Consider the following 19,136-nt stretch of genomic DNA (forward strand, 5'->3'; position numbering starts at 1 on the left):
TGCCTGCCCCCATTGTTAAATAAGAGAGTGGACTCATACAACTATAAACAATGTTGTAAGGTTTTCGTGAAACCCAACTTTACTGCGATACAATACAGTGTAACTCGACAGCGCTATCAGGACGTTCATCATGTCGTTAAGAGAGCGTAGTGACTAGTTTCACCCACCCGCAGGCTGAGCAATACCATTGAGACTCGGTCTGTGAACATGTATCTTCACGTCCTAGCTACCTCTCCGCTTCTTAGTGTTGAGATGCGTAACGGCCATCCGGGTGATGGTTCCATCAAGGTCAACCATCATTATGCCATAAACATGATCTAGCCACCCGATGTTTTGCTTTTGCAGTGATTCAATTCACGACCATTCCTCCTCTTCACCCGTTGGGGACAGACACCCAGCTTTTTAAGCTTGGTATAAACCACATCTCATAGCAGACTTTTCGTCGCAGATTGTGTCGCAAGACCAAGGTGAACCCACAAAGTCGAAAGGTTACCTTGCTGCGCGTTCAACCTGTGTGACTCAAACTCACATCCTCTACTAGCATCCGGCATACACGCCCTCGAACATTATCCCTCTCACACCCACTTTTGAATATTGTTCGGGATCAGTTTCCTGAACATATCCAAATGCTTCGCATGAACCGCCATCTTCACATCCAGTATCTCTGGTCGTAACTGCAACGTCCTATCAACGCGTTGCTGGTTCCTTCCAAACACAACCGTATAATCCGGCAAGCGCATGTACGGCGGTATAACCGAAGCCGCCGAAATCGTACAAAACTATACGATAATCAGTTCTCCAACCCAACAACCAAACTCAACTTCCCCAAAAGAACTAGACTATGGGCAAAACATACCTTCCCAATAATCGTCCCCCTCCCCACCACAGCCCCAACCTCAATCACACTCCCGTCACCCACCTCGGCCGCCTCCACCACCGCTCCACTATCCACCACCACATTCCTCCCCAAAACCGTGCCCTCACTACGCATAGACTCCACCCGCATATGCGCACTACTCCGCGCCGATGGTGCTATACCCCCCTTCTTCCCTTCCTCATCACCCATACCCACACCCACCTTCGCCCGCTCAAACACCACACACCCCTCGCCCAGCACAACCGGTGCCACCGCGCTGCTGAGCTTGCTGTGTGGATGCAACACGGTATTCGGACCAATGGTAACAGGATGTGTGCCGGTGATTTGTGCGTGTTGAGCGATGAGGACGGTGGAGTCGAGGAAGATGGATGATGGTTTTGGAAGGAGGGATGTGCGTTTTGGGGCCGTGGAGGAGCGGCGGTGGTCGGGGGCTGGGCGGGAGGGGACGGGTTGTTGGGCGGACATGGTGGGTTTGTTGTTGTTGGGGTGGTGAGTTTGTCGAGTAGTAGTTGTTAGGTTGGGTGTTGGTGGTAGGGCGGGAGGTTGCGAGGCGAGACGCGCTGCGGGATTAGCGTATCGCCGGATCACGTGAGGGGTATCGTGTGTTCGTTCTGTGTGTGTTGGGGTGTGGGCACACGCGGCATGGACAAACGGCATAGAACGAGAATTTGGGGATAGATATGCAAGACTTCCAAGGGTGGATCTGCTGTTTTCATAGTTGTGCCTGCCTCGTTGTGATTATTGTCTACTGCAACTCTGGGTAGCAACGACCCCCAGCCATCGCCGACGAACCACTCAGCCTAACACAAAGATGGTATACAAGAGTACAGAATCGGAGGGGTATCTCATAACCATGCATTACTACATACATCGTACCAATTCATCGCAAAAAGCCTCACACGGATGCCGCACGCCAACCAACAAACAGCGCGTGCATCAGCCTGCTGACAGTATACAGAACCATCTATCCCGCACCCCACCAAAATGAACAACAAACAAGCTAGACCACAACCCTCCCTTTCTCCTCCTTACCATCCTCGCCACCCCCCCTCCTCTCCAATTCCGGACTACCCACCTTCTCCGGACTCGCAACTTTCACCGGACTCCGTCTCCCCACCTCCTGCCCCTCAACTTCAATGCGGCCGAGTATGATTTCCTCATCGTCACCCAAACCCTCGATGCTATGCAGACTGTCATCATCAGACGAGTCCTCGATGCCTTCAAACATGCGCGCGAAACGCTGATGCCCCTCACGCTCCTCTTGTTCCTGTGTCTTTTCGGGAGCCGAAGGATCGTCAGGGTCTTCTTCTGCTTCGCGTGTCGATTCGAGTTGGGCTTTGCGTTGCGCGAGTCGAAGAGCGAATTGGCGGCGGGCGCGCGAGGGAGGTATTTGGAGCGGCGGGGGAACAGTGGGCTGGAAGAGAAGAAGGTGCGTTAGCGGAGAACATGAGTTGGTGTGTGACCTTTTTGGGCGACGATGGAACGCAAACAGAAGACAAAAGTACATGCAAAGAGCAATACAGAAGAAGACACAAGTAGACGGAGAGTGGGGGAGAGAAGAGAGGACAGCATACCAGATCGTATGGGAGACCAATCATCCAAGTTGGTACATCACACAAAGGAGATGGGAATAAAAATCACATCTCACGATGCGTATTACTACATGTATCATACACCCCGTCGGATGGCGCAAGGAATGTATGTACACAAAGGATGATGGCCGGCCCTATAGATCTAGTATGCGAGCCGTCTGTCCGTTCCAGCTCATGATACAAACAACGTATAAGAAAAGGAAACGCACCAAAGGCGGGAGAAACGATCGTGGTATAGTGTATGTGTTATGGTCGGGGCGGTTGGACATTATCGATAATCCATATCAGCATCGTCAAATGAGATTTCACCCACTTGTTCGGAGTCGTCGACAGGCCCCTGTCGTTGTTCCCGCTCTCTCTCGGTGTCGACATCGTCCATGTCTTCGTCTTCTTCGTCACTCGAGTTAGTAAAGCCACTAAGCAAGGAGCCTCCGCTGAAGGTGTACCCACCACCCTCAGTGTCACCAGCATTGGTGAGCTCCATGCTGTCGAGGCCTATGTTGCCGTTGTTGGCAAGGCTTGCATTGGAGAGCCCGCCACTATCGCCTCCAAAGTTGTTGTTCGCGGCATTGACGGCGTTGAGCACGGCCTGCCGGGGCCCGACGCTCATGTCGGGTCGCACGCCTCCGAGAATGGCGTTGTCGCGTTCTCGTGTCTCTGCTAAAATGTGTTCCACGTAGTATACCCACTCTTGAGCGTGGACCTTCTCTAGGACCATCTGTGACAACACTTCGTCCGTATGTCGTTCTGTAAACTTCAACACCTCTTCCGCGATCAGGGTAAGATGACCCATGTATCCTAGCCGCATGGATGTTTCCTTGTGCGACTTGTCGCTCTCCTGCTGCCCCTTGATGATGCGCTCGGTAATGCCTCCGTTGTCGAACAGATCGATTGCTAGTTGTCGGTTGTATCCACGGTCCATCTGCCCGTTGAAGACTTGCTGAACAACATCATACACAACATTGTGCAGAAAGTTATTCCATGGAAAGCGGAAGAAGAAATCCTGTGACCATTAGGAAGGATCGTTCACAATGAACGTAAGAATGCACTTACTAGTATCGTTGGTACAACCTTGTTCTCAACGAATGTAATCTTCAACAAATCGCCAACAACGGGAGTGCCGTCAATGTCGATTTCAAAGCCGACGGTCTCTTCTGCACTGCCAAATACCACTGAACGCACGCTCTGAGTCTCGTCGATGGGAGTAATCTCCGAAAGATCGGATCCTGCTACCGGTGCTGTAAAGCGCGAAGTGTCGATGTTGGCTGTTTCAGATTTGCTTTCGCGGTTCCTACCCGCGAACAGTGGAGCTGGCTTGTCATCTGGGTGAGGTGAAAGGCTCCCAGATTGGTCAATGCTGGGATCTGAGGTCTGGCTGAGCTGCTGGGTTAGGAGAGATGGTGGAGTCTTGACATCGGCCTTGGCTTCCGTCTCGGACTTGTCGGTCTTTTCGGGCTCGGTCGGTTCCTGGCGGTCGTTCATAACAGTGTCGGTATCCAGTTCAAGCTCATCAACCTTGGCAGTCAGTCCTGCTGACGTAGGCGACTCGGCATCATCCGCAGGCTTAGGCGGCGATGTGGTAGTCTCAGCAGGCGCTGTACTGTCCTTGGGCGGTGTCAGAGGCTCATCAACAAACTCGCCGTCGTCGTCTGCCGTTTTGGCAGCGGACGAACCTTCTGGCGCATCTCTTGGTTCAACCTTTGGTGAAGGCTCTAATGGCTCTCCAATCTGCTCCTTCTCAGTCCCGGTATCTTTGGAGTCCTCGGGAACAACCTCCGGCGCGACGACCTTTTCAAAATCATCTTCCGAGCTGTTTTGTACATGCAGAGGTTTTATCTCGGCAGGAGAGTCAATGGACGGCGCGCGCGCATGATGGAAGCCCTGGCTGTCGACGCTGGTAGAGAAATCGCCCAGGTTACCAGCATTTGCTGAAGTTAATTTGCCGTCGGCCTTTAGACGTTCCCGCTCAGCGTCGCGTCTTCTTACTTCGGCCTCACTCCCCCGTTCATTGAGCAGCGCCATGTTACTGCAATGCAATAACTCTGCCATCAACTCGCAAGTCTTGAAACGATCAAAACCGAGTGGCTCAATCTTGTCGCCAAAGGCTGTCTTGAGCTCTCGCTTCTTCTTGGTAGTGCTGCCATCGCGCTGTGTCACGATCTGGCTCGAACTATTCACCAGCTCCATGAACTGCGGAATGTGGTTTGCAAACTGACGAAGCAGCGTTCCGAGATAGATGGGATCGGAGTTCTTGGGGACCGGCCCGATTTGATTCTCCAAGTCGTAGTCTGAGTTGTTCTTTCTGATCACCTCAATGATGATACCCACACCGACTGTCAGCGGGTTGCCACCTTGTAGCATGAAGTCTATCAGTTGCTTCAGACATTGTTCGGACACCAGCTGGCGCGTAAGCTCGTTGGGTCCGATGACGGATTGATCTTGCGTCGTGGCGTTTGCGGATATGGTGATGATGGCCTTGAGGAAGTCACCAGCCGATGTTTGTGTCGAGGTGGATTGCTCGGGGGCGAGGAACGAGATCAGGCGGGGGACGAGGTTCTGCTGTTGCAACCACTGGGGTGCTGTTAGCGCTGACTGCGAAGACGTGTGGGGTGGCATACGTCAACAATGCCTTGTCCGCCCTCGCTCTTCTCTAAGCTGATGATCTTCAATAACAGGTCCATGATGACGGGGCAGTCAACATGCTGCAGCATGTCGGTTACGACGTTGTCGAGCGACTTGAAGAAGTCAAGCATCTCCTCCATCTTGCGGTCGAGCAGCGACTCGTTGACCTTGGTGAAGTAGCCAGCCTGCACCGGGTCGAGGGGCGCAGGCTGCTTGATGTAGGCCCAGAACTGTCGCAAAGTGTCCTGGTTCTCGAGGACGGCCTCGGATATGGACCATACCTCCGACGAGAGGATCTCGCACGACACATAGGCGTACTTCATGCGCTGTCGCTCCTCCTTGCTCTCCTCGCTGTCGCCCGCATCCGACTTTGTCGTGGATGTCGAGCGTGCCCTGACTTTGCCGAAAAAGCCCGTCCGGCTGGGACTCCTGGCCTCGTGCGCAGGCTCGACGGAGAGTGTGTCTTCGTCTGCTTCCTTGGGCCGTGCGGCGATAACGTAGCGCAGCAGGCGCTCCAAGACATTCTCGTCGCGAAGGTATTCTATCAGCTTCGAGTTCTGCTGCTTGAGCTCCTGGATGAGATCCGACTCGTCGAGCAGTTCCTCTACAGTGACATCGGGCTTGTCGAGGATGCTGTCGAGCGACGACAGCTGCGCGTACCCGCCGAAGCGCCAGAACATGGTGGTTGCGGTGGTTTGCGGCTACAAGGGCGGGGCAGGGGAAGTGTCGGGCGAGACACTCGAGAGCTGTTGCAGCTGCGTGGGGCACATGCGTAGATTTACCGCGCCGACCAATGCGTCATGGAAACAAAGGGGAGCGGCGGTACACGAGCTGGCGGAATGGTCAGCAGCGGGCTTTGTTAGCAGCGAGAGGCCCTCGAGTGAGACAGCGGGCGCGTGTTCGTGGCTTGGGCTGGGTTGCATGCGTGGGACAGAGGTACCTACTAGCGAACACCAGGCCGCGGGGAAGAAGAAGGGCAATGGGCAATGGCAAGCGAAAGGTGCGCAAGACTCCAAGCAACCCATGCACCGACTGCTCGTGAGGCGCTGGTACGGATACGAATGCGGAAAACGTCTGTGTTTCCTCGAGGCAGTAGTGTTGCAGGTATTGTTGGGTTTGGTGGTGACAGCTCAAGGCTAGAAGCTGCGTAGTACCAGTAGCGTGTGCTGCAGATCACTTGCACCTCCCTGATATCGACCACGGCAGACGGCAGCATGCCGTTGCTCTTCAATTTTGTGATTGCAGGTAGACCGGCACCTCTCATGCTCGTTGCCTCTGTTGCTGGCTCGCGGGCTTGTTCCGAGTCGAGATTGCATGGCCAACTTGAACAAGATTGAGCTCTTCTCGTGTCGTGCATCACAACCTTGAAATGCTGCTAAAGCACGTCGCGCCCTACACGGACACTTTACCTTTTTTCGTCATCACACTAGCTTCGGACAAGCGACCATATTCCCGGTGTCACAATAAACATTGAATGTGCTTCTTCGCATGCCGCGTGTGGCAACCATCTCGGATCTTCAGGGTTAAGAGACCCACCGCGAGCACGTGACGATCGATGACGTTAGCGGGAACTGCCGGAGCTACGACTATGGTTCGGTGCTGCCTGCTGCCATTCACCCCACACTCGCCAACACACTCGGCGCCCGCTCTCCTACCTTGACCACACATCACGAGCCTCTACTGCATCGCCAAACCCCTCCTGCCCGCCATAATGAACCGCCTGTTCGGAGCCAAAAGCAGCGCGCCCAAGCCGACACTCAACAGCGCCATCTCCAATGTACGCTACACGTACCAGGCAGCACCCTCCACACACTGACACACGCAGGTCGACACGCGCATAGAAAGCATCGACGTCAAGCTCGCGAAGCTCAACGCCGAGCTCTCCACCTACCAACAGAAGCTCGCCAAGATGCGCGACGGCCCTGGCAAAACCGCCATTAAGCAAAAAGCCCTCAAAGTCCTCCAGCAACGCAAACAATACGAAGCGCAGCGTGACCAGCTGCAGGCGCAGTCGTGGAACATGGAGCAGGCCGGCATGATGCAAGACAATCTCAAAAACACAATGACCACCATCGACGCCATGAAGACGACAACAAAGGAGCTGCGCAAGCAGTACGGCAAGGTCAACATCGACAAGATTGATAAGCTGCAGGATGAGATGGCGGATCTGATGGACATGGGGAATGATATACAAGATGCGATCAGTCGTAGCTACGATGTGCCCGAGGATGTGGACGAGTCCGAGCTGGATGCTGAGCTGGAGGCGCTGGGTGACGAGGTCGACTTTGAGGGCATTGGGGAGTCGTCGAGCATGCCGAGCTATATGCTCGACGATGCTGCGCCACCGCAGTTCATTGACGAAGCGCCTACAACTGGCAGCAAAGTCAAGGAAGCCGCGGGCTGATGAGACGAGTGTCTGCGCGCATACCCCACATCTCATGGCTACAGGCGTGTAACAGCTCTCTCCAGCTTGTTCATCGTAAGGTGTACAGCCCAAGTATAGCCATGCGCGCACCATGGTCCCCTTGTCGATGCTGAGTACCAAAGGACGGGTCGGCCTGTACGCGTGCGTCCATTGGGAATGAACAATGATGATCAGCGTTTAGGCAGGATACAGGTCGGAAGTCGGAGGTCGGTGGACAACAGGCCTTGAAAATGCTCAACACCGATATCGTATCAGTGACAGCTCATAACGTACCCGATACCCAACACCATAGATGGATAGCCCAGCGACGGAACCGCAAAGGACATATCATTTTAATTCATGTTCAATTCTGGTGGCTCGACACTCGTTGGCCTGTGGTGTAAGCAAATGTCCTCCTGTTCTCGGTAGGAAGCAAGCACTATGAGATATATTACACAGTCTTTTGGTTCCTTTCACATTCAACCACAGGACACTAAGAATCAGTTCGTTTTCACCATGTGTCAAAATGCGTGGTTCGGTGGTTAGGGGCAATTTACTTGTGTTCGCCATCGGTTGCCCGTTCAAGGGTAGCAACTGCGTTGCCGCAGTCCCTAGACAACATATCCACAAAATGCTATCACCAGCTATACACTTCCAAACTGAACGACTAAATCGATATGTGCGGTTTTGTAGGTTCAATCTAGCATAGCAGAAGACGCTTTTGTTCACACAACCCGAGCTATAAAATGACATTCAAGTGAAGTCGCCGCAAAGGCGTGATGCAAGGGAGCGATGCTGGTGCGGCGCGCGTAGAGAGGGGTCGACAGCGAGGCTAGAAGAGATGGAGGCGACGAGGACCGGGCATAGGGTCTTTATGGGCTCAGAGCATGCAGAGAGGCACCGGCAGGGTTATCAAAGACGCCGCTTCTTGTACTGCGCGAGAGAGATGTACATGCGGAGACGGCCTCGAGTCCACAACTGGGAAGCTCCAGGCTGACCTTCGTTTAGCGAATTGAAGCTTAGGTACACGATGCGGCCGTGAGAGCTGACATGCCTCTATCATAGCCACAAGACCACGTCATTTTTGCACTTGTTGACTCGTTTGGATCACACGCACCGCTACGCGAGGCTTCATGTGATGCTCAGGTATACCTACAGAGGTATAGATCACTACGCAGCGACTAAAAAGCGCAAGACGTCATCCCGTCCCGTTGTGCCGCTCCCAGCTCTCGTAACCAGAGATCCAGGAACCCCGAGCGGGGCGCTCGTGATGTTCTAATAACTAAAATCGGGTTATATTCTGGACAGCTATCAAAGTCTTGTACACCCCTGCCATATTCCCTCGCATGCGCCATGAGGCTGTACACACCACGCAATGAGTGTGTCAGCCTTGCTTATTTTCTCACCGGTGCAGACCTCTCTCATATATACCCTAATAATCCCATCACCCCATCGATATCCTTTTGAGCAACCTACCAAAACATACTGGACATCTTGCAGAACGGCACAAATTCGCATCCTAGCATCGTAACGCCGTCAGCCGCTCTCTCAACATGAATCGCCACAACGCTGACCCCAGGAACGAGTTAATCGACCTAGCGTATGTACAGAATGTCTCCAGAGAGCGGAAAATCTTCTGACCATGGCAGGCACCAAGACTCCCACGTAAAGTTGTTGAGCAGCGAAGATGAGCACCACAATGACAGGTCTTCCACCCCGCACTCCAAGATCCTTGGCTTTCTACGCCAATTTCGACTAGGATTTCTTACTATCGTGTTTGGCTGTTGCCTCAACTGGCGATCTAATATCGAATACCGCAAGGTGGCCATGTACCATAGCCGGACTGTCGCCGCCACGTATGGCTTACTTCACCTAATCCCCTTGGGTGGAGCAATCACAATTCTTATGCTTCAATGGACGAGCTACTTTGCAAGTTTTACGGATGACGACTCTACCACGCTGCAATTCGTAGCTAAGTTACATGAAGTTTTCATGCAGGCATCCATTGTTGAGATTACATTATACCTCGTACGCACCCAAGTCATCAATGGGTTTGTCCCCCTCGGTTTATTGTCAGGTGCTCTCCAAGCGACACAACTGTCTTACATCTGGTCTCTGGATTACATATCGATATTCAAATCGATGAACGATGGGAATTCGGGGAAGGGCTCGAAGAAATCTGGCACAGTTCTTACATGACCCGAGATTCGACTGAGCCACAGCTCGTTATTCCTGATCGAGTTCTGCGATTCTCTTCCTGGTCACCCGATCCCGAGTTGTCGAGGCTCCCTCATGTGATGGGCGGCCCTCACCAAGTAAATACAACGATGCTTACACAGTACAGTTCCCGCAGTTTTATGGCCATCACAAACGATTCGCTTTCCATGATGTCACAAAATGGAACTGCAACAGTCAAGATGGCTTATCCTGTGGTGATGACTAAGTGTCAGCAACAATCATCTCTTGAAGATCCTGAGGGCAAGATTTATTATGAACCGGACGCTGCTACGCTGACGAGCATTTTCACACTCGGCGATCTTGCAGAAAAGATCTCTAATTCTTCCGAAGTAGCCCAGGATTACCGTCAGGAGCTTTTTGCACCGCTCTGGACAGCGTTGCCTCAATTTGGATCGACGTCGTTATTTGTATTTTTCTTGTCTCGGTACTTATTGCGTGCAAGTACATCGGACTACTCGTCGCCTTATGTAAATACATCATACTCACTCTCTTCCTTTCTCGGAGACACACGTCCATTACTCGCTTTCACTCCGATCAGAGTCATTAGTTGTCAACTGTCCGCTTTTTGAGATTTCGGAGACGTCCAGCTACAACAAGGTTTCACGGATGAATCAGTCAAGACTCGGTCATATACGAAGTCTCTCACACATAACGCTAAACCAATAAGGATGAACATCAGCCATGTTAACACGATATAACTATCTTCCTAGTAACTCTAAATAGTCTTTAGATAGCTACTATAGCTAACTAAACCTACCCCTTTAGCCTTTAAAGAGATTATAGGCTTTTCCTAACTACTATTACTTACTACCTTATAGTACTTCTTATAACTAGTAGGACCTATTACTTAATACTATTATAGTATTATATAAGGATTTTCTCTAGATAGTATCTTACTTATAGACTAGAGTCTACTAGCTACCTAATATATATTTAGTACTAGTATTATATAAGGCTAGTTACGTATTAACTAAGCGTCCTATAAAGTTATAGTCCTAGGCTAGTAATCTTATAATAGCTTATACCTAGTTATTATCTAAAAGCCTTTTAGGTAATAGAGTAATACTAATCCTATATAAAGGGTTAACCTATTTATATATAATAGAAGAGGTAGTTAAGGAGCTAAATATACGTTATATTAATAGAGTCTTAGAGTAAAGCTCTACTAATTAGGATTAAATATAAAATATAAAGGGCTATACTTAAGGAGCTATTATATAGGTATACTAAAGTTAGATTTAATAGAGAAAAGAACTATAGGCTACCTTATCTAAAGGTTAATTAGTAGTAGCTTAGATTATCCTTTAGTCTAAGGTTTAGGGGTTTAGTCTAAGTATTATTTAGATATATTAACTATAAACTATATACCCTATATATATAACTAAAATACTATTAAAGAAAAAGCTAATTAGGCTTTAGCCTATTATAACCTCTTACTATATAACTATACTACTAATTTTTTTTAAAACGCTTTATATAGGTAGTAAGCTATTATAAGAGGTAGTTATAAGTAATAGTATTTACTTTATACTATAAGAGAATAGTAGAGGATAGCTCTATATTCTAATAGTATACTAGGGAAAGTAATAATAATAATTCTTACTAGTCTTCCTACGCGTAAAGTATAGGTTAAGAGTAAGTTCCCTATCTATAAAGATAATAAGAGAAGTAATTATATTAAGACCTTAGTACCCTTCTAGCTAAGCTATATCCTATACGTTATATCTATCCCTTATATATCTTTTTATATATCCTAATAAGTTATCCTCTTATTATAGGTTTAAGAGAGAGCTAATAGTATACCTAGTTATATTATAATTACTATACACCTCTACATCTTTATAATAGTATTATTTAATTAACTCTAAACTTTTTAGTAACTTTATAGTATAAGAAGTTATCTCTAAGTTTTTATAAATTTAAATATTTAACTACTTCTTAAATTAGATCTATATTAGTAGAGTAACATTATATTAAAGTTAGGATGTAATATTAGTGGGGGGGGGGCTCAACCCGCGAAGTAGCTCGACCCGCGCACGGGCACTGTATACAGGGGGTCGCACTTTCATGAAAACCGCCCATAAGCTAAAGAAGCTAATAGCAGTATAGTTTCATAGAACAACGACATCTGTACTAGTAATCCGAGCTTTCGGCTCCATTGGCGCCAATTCTCCAAGCTGTAACAAGACCATCTGATCACCTTCTCCTGGAGCTGTACCGTAATCTTGCGCGCACGCAACAGTGTCCAACCCCTTTTCGCCCAATGTGGTGGATTCAAGATCGCTTCCCAATGAGAACATGTGCTTACGAGCTGGTTTCCTCTGGCTACGTACCGAGTACGTAATCTTCGAGATTCCAGGTGAAGTCTGGAGCTTGGAAAGACCGTGACCTATAATTTTGCGGAGGGCGGGTAAAGATGCACACGTCATGCCAATATTTATCTCCAGACTGGTCCAGCGGAAGACGTCGCTCTGGTCGAGCGTCGGGTTCTTGGCTGCGGCGAATACAACGAGGGATTGCAGGCGAAGGATGGATACTACAGTGACCAGGGTACCGACACAAAACATGATCGTTACATTGAATTTCTTGCGCCACGACATCTGTAGTTGGGATACCTCGTAGAGAGGGACGGCCAGCATCCATAAGTCCAGTATGATGCTGATGATAGCATGGGTCCAGCATAAGGCGTTGACGTTGATGCATTTTCTAGTGTGCTCTTCATCCCATGAGGTCCAGAGGGATGATATAGGCTGACATTGGAAGACGGTGGCAAGTAGAAAGGCAAATCCCCACACCAAGTTGAAGGCTACCGTGGCCCAGAGGAGACGCCGGGTAGCTTTCCTCTGGAAAATTCGCAGGAGGAACAACAACAATGTCAACTTTAGCAAAGTGAGCTGGAAAACATAGAAGAGTTCGAGGATATACAGCCAGCGAGCGAAGTCCGTAATCTGTTTGAATCGTAAGGTCCACACATCTGGAGTTGTCAAGTTAGTCAGTGGATGGTACGTTGTGCAATTTGAGTCTTACCTCTTCCAAGTCCGCTAGGCAGTGCACCCACATCGATCACAATCACAGATGGAATCCCGACAGCATAGGCTACCAGCACGGAGTAGTCGTCCCAGCCGAATCCCGTTCCAGAGAATGAAGCTTGATACGTGATTCGCATCGCTAGCAAAACGCCATTGAAACCTGTTAATGCAATGTTGGTAGCCCTTGTATTTTTTTCTTTGTAGCGGATAGGAGCGTGGCAAGCCGTTGCAGTAATGTTCTTTGTAGTTAAGCTCTGTTTTAATGTGCAGGATTCCACCACGCATGTTACTATTTTGCTCTGGAGGCCGTGATCATTGCACAAGCAAGGCGAGTTGGTAAGATCGCAAGGTGAGTTGACCACAGCTGTTACTAAGCAAGACAGCTGGTAGTGGTATTAGTGGGCCATCCGAGCGATTTGATGACTAGTTGCGTACCGCGCATGTGGGAAGCTGTCCGATCAACAGGCTGGTGTCGGGCTCTTGTGCGGCGCCGAAGGAGGGTAGTGCTAGCAGCGAGAGGAACAATGGCAGGTGCCTCATAGTTACTTGACTTGGAATATGCTTGTCGTCGTTCTTGTGAGGTAACAAGCAAGTGAAAGAAGAAAGTCAGCGGAGAGCAAGTGAACTTGAGGTTTAGAGGCTCCTGATTCACCCTAGGAGAGCATCAGGGGTACGAAGACCTGTTAAAACGATGTTTGCTGGCCGGATGACCTCACCATATCTACGTCATGATTTCCTATCGCTCCGTTATTAAAGAGGTTAGTCTGCAAAAGACTGTGTTTGATCTGTAGATTTAAGCATTTTGTTGCTATCTAGACATAGCACTAAAGCGAGATGGGTTAGTGCGATAGAATCTTAGTGGTATGTTTGTCTTGATCATTGCCCAACCAGTGGGACGAACACATGTTAGTAAAGTTAAATTAAAAGTTCCGCCCGATCACCTTGACGATCGTCAGTAGTCGCTTGGCAGCTGAACACGCCGTAGCGCTAAGATGCAAGGGCATCGGCTAGTGTGCGCTCTAAAGCATTAGTCGACGGCGCTATGTTAGCACAAATAGCTACTTCCACTCTAAAGAAAGCTATCAAGGGAGCTAATAGGTTCTCATTCTTGGCATAAACACTAAGACTGAGCGAGATCAACACAATGGTCGCCGACATACCGTATATCACTTACCAACAAGCCACAACCTATATTCACTCCTCTAGAGTTCCCCCTTGCCTAGTCACCTCGCCTCCCTACCCTTCACTAAAAGGTTTCCCCTCAACGCCTCCAACTCCGCCTCACCAAGCCCACACACCTCCTTTATATACTGTTCCGCGCCACCAAACCGCTCATCTAGCATATCTAAAATACGCAATATACTCCCCTCCCTTGCCCCCACTATCCTCAACGAAGCCTGCCGCCCCTTTTCTAGAATCTTAGGCGAAACCACCACCCCTTCACCTTTATCCCTATCCGCACCACTAACAAGTCTGGCAACATCCTTAGCCAACACTAACTAACCTAACGCCTGCGCCGCTATATACCGCCTAAACCCTAGACTCGCTATTAACCTGCCTACAGCCCCCTCCCTCACCTCCGCTAACCCTAGTTCCGTTGTGTAATACTCCTTCGCAATGTCCGCACGCGGCAAACCCAAAAAGTTAAACAACACCCTACAGAAAATCCCCGTCCAGTCTTTCCCCGCCAAACAATGCACTCACGCGCCTATCTTCGGCTCCTCTTCCGCTTAACTAGGTAGTATACTAAGCCTAACTAAATAACGCAGGATAGTACCAAAAGCCGTCCCCCTATCCCCTAGAATATCCGCATAAGCTTCTACAAACCCGCGTACGTCTTCGTCTATGTACTTTGCGTACCGTTTAGCCAGTCTCTTAGGGCTGTAATCGCTCTCTTTAAACATTGGTGTCCAGGTGCGTTGCACGCCTGCTGCTTCCATGGCGTGCATCTAGTCACCATCTTTCCCACCTGCAATCTTGTTCACCTCGGGCGCACTCCTAAGATCGAAAACATAGACGACGCCTAGGTCGTGGAGGGCGGTCCAGCCCGCGGTATCTAAGCCTAAGACCTCGGCACTGCGGAAGAGGAGGCCTGGAAGGAGCGTGGCGCCGGTGGAGATGGTGAGGGAGTGGGTGGCTAGGCGGAGGTTGTTGATGTTGGGGATGTGTGTGTAGAATGGTGGGGAGGGGAGAGGTGGTTGCAGATCTAACGTCGGCATGGTCAGATGGTTGCTTGTTTGGTTAGTTAGTTGTAGAAGACCGGAGTTGCGGGATAGGCGGTTGCGAAAAGAGTGATGCGTTGTGGGATTCCACTTCCGTGTGTGCAAGCAATTGCGGTGGTTGTAAAGCCTTCGAGGAATAATCTAGCCTCCTACTATAACCTAGTATATGAGCGAGCGAAGATTTTTCTTAACACGTGCGTCCGTCTAGCTCTTATGCACCAACCCGTCGTCCGAGGTCGACCTTTGTAGTCGCTAGATACCCTGTGCGGCGCCCTACCATCTCACTCCTACACTATAGTGCCCGTGCGCGTGACGAGCCACTTCGTGAGACGAGCTACCCTACTATCCTAACATTACGCGTTGTCCTATCTTTAATACGTTATAACTTAACTACTATAACTATAATCTAAGAAATAATTAAATACATTAAATTATATAAGACTAGTAATAATTTCTTATAGAACTAAGTTATAAAGATATATAGTATTAATTAAATAATACTATTATAGTAGTATAAGGTTTATAAGTCTCTTATAAAGTTTAAATAGTAAACTAATAATATATTAACTTTTAATAAGAGTATAAAGTTATTAGTTATATAAAGAAGGTAATAAAAGATAGTTTACTACTTATAAGGTTTATTTTAAAGAATTTTAGTAGCGTAAATATATAGTATAAGGTTTTAGATAGTAAAGTTAACTAGTTTTACTATTATAATCCTAAAAAGCTTACTATTAAATAAGGTACTAGTATTAGTTATAAATACTACTTAGCTATTTATTATAGATAGAAGGAATCTTATTTATTTAATAAAGGAATTAAGACTAAATACCTCTTAATAAGTATTAATAAATAAAAGATAACTAGTATAAAGTCTACTAGGTTATATAACTATTATTACGCTAAGGCCTAACATCTAGGATAGCAGCGCCTAAGGGATAGTAGCGCTATTATAACTATCTATAGTAGGAGGGATAGAAGGGATAGTAGGAATAGATTATAATAGGTATAAGAATATGTTAGATCTTATTATTATATTTATTATAGTTAACTTAAATAGTTTATCTCTTATATAGATTATTAACTAGTTATTCTATTATTTCTAGATTTAGTATTATTTAATATATTTCCTAAGTAAGTTAGTAACCTAAGTAAGTTAGTAATACTAAACTAGTATACTACTTATATATAGTAATTATATAGCGTATAATATACTTATTAAGAATCCTAGTAAGCTAATTTATTCTTTAAACTTATTACTATCATTAGTATTATCTATTTCTACCTTATAGATATAGGAGTTATATCCTTTTTTACTATAATATCTATAGTACCTTACGCTATATACCTTACCTATAGGCCCTTTACTAGTATTATACTTCTTACCTACCCTTTTAGTAATTAAGTCTTATACTTCCTCTACTATTAAGGTCTCCTCTATCTAAATATACTTATATTTTCTTAACTAATACTTTATAAGCTTATTAATTATATTTTATATATATACCTATCCCTCCTATAATAATACTATATTATATATAATCTACTATACGCCTTTACTTAGCTACCTAATCTTTTTATCTAATAAGCTTATAAATAATTTATAATAGTTTTATATCCTCTATTAAATAAGTATAACCTACGCCTTAATCTTATTTATATTATATAGTTATTATAAACCTAAAGGAAGGGAACCTATAAGCTATATATAAAAAGGATAATAGGAAACACCTAGGCGGGTTAGCCTAGAGGTTAGTACTTTAAGGACTAATAGATAACACTACCTATAGAGTACGTAATCCTATAGTCTTAGTAGAAAGCTACTATAGGATAAAGTTATATATATCCTATAATATACTATAGAGTACTATAATATACTACACGTAGGATATTGTTACACGGGGGTTTGCTATACTTCTCTAAGCTCGGTCCGTACTAAGGCGAGATAGATATTGGCGATAGTCCGTGAGGTAGGATATGGAATGATCAGGTGGAAAAGAGTTATCGTTGTAACCAAAGAATAACGCTACCAATTCTATAACAATAGAATAACTAGTTGACAATCTGTGTAAGAGATGAACTATTTGAGTTGACCACAACGAGTGTAATAATGAGATCCAACACATTCTTATACCCCTTGCCTTAGGTCCTGTCCTCCTTGCCCTCCCTTCCAAGAGGGAGGCCTGGGAGGGCCGTGGCCTCCCGATCCTCACTGGCCTCCCGGAGGCCAGGTCTTGGCGGGATGCCATTCCTTTCACGTGATCTGGGCCCCGCCCTAGATCCACTTTCGTCCAACGTGTCCGCCCGATGGTCTTCCTTCATGCGACCTGCATGAAAGGAAGGCAATTCCTTGTTACCTTGTAACATTACCCCCCCTCTTAGGCGTATCGTCTCGATACCCTGGATTATCGTTTTCCCGCGCCTAGTCCGGCGGCGGTGGTGGAGGTATAGCTACTCTGGTGGTGTCGTATCCTCTCTTTCCTCCTTTCCTCACTTTCCCTGACCATGCCCAAGGTTCAGACTTCTCGACGCGTCCGTACCCAGAACTCGACTCAACAGCGCCAGGCTCGTGCTGACCGTATCCGCCAACAAGGGAACGAGATGACCTTTCGTTGCAAGCGGTGTGAGGAGAAGAATCTTCGTTGTTTCGTGGACACTGCCTCTGGGCAGTGTGCGGGCTGTATTTCGGTGAAAGCTGAGTGTAGCTTATTTGTGACTGAGGAAGAGTGGGAGAAGGTTGAGGCTGAAAAGCGCGAGAAGCGCTTGGCGCTTCTTCGAGCTGAGGCCGAGGTCGCTCGACTTCGGCTGGAAGTGGCAGAGACTGAGGCGCGAGAGCGAGCATTCGCTGATCGAGATCACGCCATTTTGAGTCTTCAGGATCGCGCGAAAGAGCAAGCCGAGGGGAACTCTGCCCCTGGTACGGACTTTCAACCAACTGAACCATCGCTACCCGGACTGTCGACTGACTTGGGCTGGTTGCAGGATGACGCTTCTTTCGATCCTTTTTCTGAATTCTTTTCTTCCCTGGAGGATCCGCTCCTCCCTTCTCTGGGTGTCTCCGATGGTACTCACGTACCTGTGACTTGCAGTTCGTCAAATTTTCTTTTGGTTCCCAAGTGTTCTGGCTCTCTGGCCATCCTAGCCACTTGACCAAGTATTTCCACTGACGACCGATTTTCCGCAGGTCCCTGATTTCTTCGACCTCGTATTCATCGTCCTCGAGCTCTATGTCGGTAGCTAGCTCGGCATCTGGAGGTGCTCTTTCCAGGAGTTTCTTGTGAAAGACAGGGTGGATGCGCATGCCTAGTGGGAGTTGGAGTTTGTAATTTACGTTGCCCATTTCTTCTAGAACTTCGAATGGTCCTACTCGGAGGTTGTCCAGTTTCTTGCTTGGTCGCTTAGTTTTCAAGTTCTGTCGTGACAGGAAAACTTTGTCCCCCTTCTTAAAGGTTGGTCCCTCAATCCTTTGCTTATTAGCCGCTTTGGCTGTTGTGAGGTTCCTGTGAGCGATGTTCTTGCTCAATTCGTCGTGCAGTTCTCGCATCAAGCGGGCTTTGTCGTCTGCACCTACTGCGATACTCTCTATATCTTTCGGATCTCGATGAGCAATCGGCTCATATCCGTAGTTCGCATAGTGTGGCGAGTACTTAGTCGTCGCAGACCTAGTACTATTGTAGGCCAATTGTGCTGTCGGCAAGAGTTCAACCCAGTTGTCTTGCAGCTTGTTGGCGTACATCCTCAGATACTGTTCCAGTGTCTGGTTCGTTCGTTCCGTCTGGCCATCTGTTTCGGGGTGGAAGCTAGTCGATAGCTTCTTCTTCACACCCAACTTTGCCAGGAATGTGTTCCAATACTTGGAAGTGAACAGTTTATCACGATCGGTGATGAATTCTTCAGGTATCCCATGTTCTGACATAAGTGCCTTGCTGACCTCATACGCGCATTCTTCTGCCGTAATGGTTTCTTCCGTGGGCACAAATTTTGCTCCTTTCGTGTGACGACACACGATGACTAGGACTGTGTCGCATAATCTTCCGGATCCTGGTTCTAACGACTTCGGGAGCTTCACTATGAAGTCCATTGTTACGCTGCTCCATGGTCTCGTTGGTGGCGGTAAGGGTTGTAACAGGCCATAGGGCTTATGTCTCTTGG

General features: G+C 47.8%; 4 protein-coding genes across 4 annotated transcripts; 2 read left to right on the top strand and 2 right to left on the bottom strand.

Moving 5' to 3' along the window:
• Window positions 1-77: 77 nt before the first annotated feature.
• On the bottom strand, window positions 78-1,342 carry ACET3X_007966 (uncharacterized protein; the record flags this gene model as incomplete). Its single annotated transcript, XM_069454170.1, has 2 exons — window positions 78-779; window positions 857-1,342. 2 exons carry the CDS (start codon window positions 1,340-1,342, stop codon window positions 576-578), a joined length of 690 nt encoding a protein of 229 aa, XP_069305129.1. The 3' UTR covers window positions 78-575.
• A 334-nt stretch (window positions 1,343-1,676) lies between these two features.
• On the bottom strand, window positions 1,677-6,198 carry ACET3X_007967 (uncharacterized protein). The gene is made up of 6 exons (XM_069454171.1): window positions 6,036-6,198; window positions 5,088-5,922; window positions 3,523-5,040; window positions 2,920-3,472; window positions 2,783-2,859; window positions 1,677-2,291 (listed from the first exon to the last, which is right to left on the bottom strand). Exons 2-6 carry the CDS (start codon window positions 5,769-5,771, stop codon window positions 1,878-1,880), a joined length of 3,246 nt encoding a protein of 1,081 aa, XP_069305130.1. The 5' UTR covers window positions 5,772-5,922; window positions 6,036-6,198; the 3' UTR covers window positions 1,677-1,877.
• Window positions 6,199-6,802: 604 nt separating this feature from the next.
• ACET3X_007968 (uncharacterized protein) lies at window positions 6,803-7,495 on the top strand (the record flags this gene model as incomplete). Its single annotated transcript, XM_069454172.1, has 2 exons — window positions 6,803-6,868; window positions 6,917-7,495. The coding sequence occupies 2 exons, from the start codon at window positions 6,803-6,805 to the stop codon at window positions 7,493-7,495; spliced, it is 645 nt and encodes a 214-aa protein (XP_069305131.1).
• A 1,553-nt stretch (window positions 7,496-9,048) lies between these two features.
• On the top strand, window positions 9,049-9,694 carry ACET3X_007969 (uncharacterized protein; the record flags this gene model as incomplete). The annotated part of the gene is made up of 2 exons (XM_069454173.1): window positions 9,049-9,095; window positions 9,145-9,694. The coding sequence occupies 2 exons, from the start codon at window positions 9,049-9,051 to the stop codon at window positions 9,692-9,694; spliced, it is 597 nt and encodes a 198-aa protein (XP_069305132.1).
• Between the last annotated feature and the right edge of the window lie 9,442 nt (window positions 9,695-19,136).

This window comes from Alternaria dauci, chromosome 7, assembly GCF_042100115.1.
Source record: "Alternaria dauci strain A2016 chromosome 7, whole genome shotgun sequence".
In the NCBI taxonomy this organism is placed as follows: domain Eukaryota; kingdom Fungi; phylum Ascomycota; class Dothideomycetes; order Pleosporales; family Pleosporaceae; genus Alternaria; species Alternaria dauci.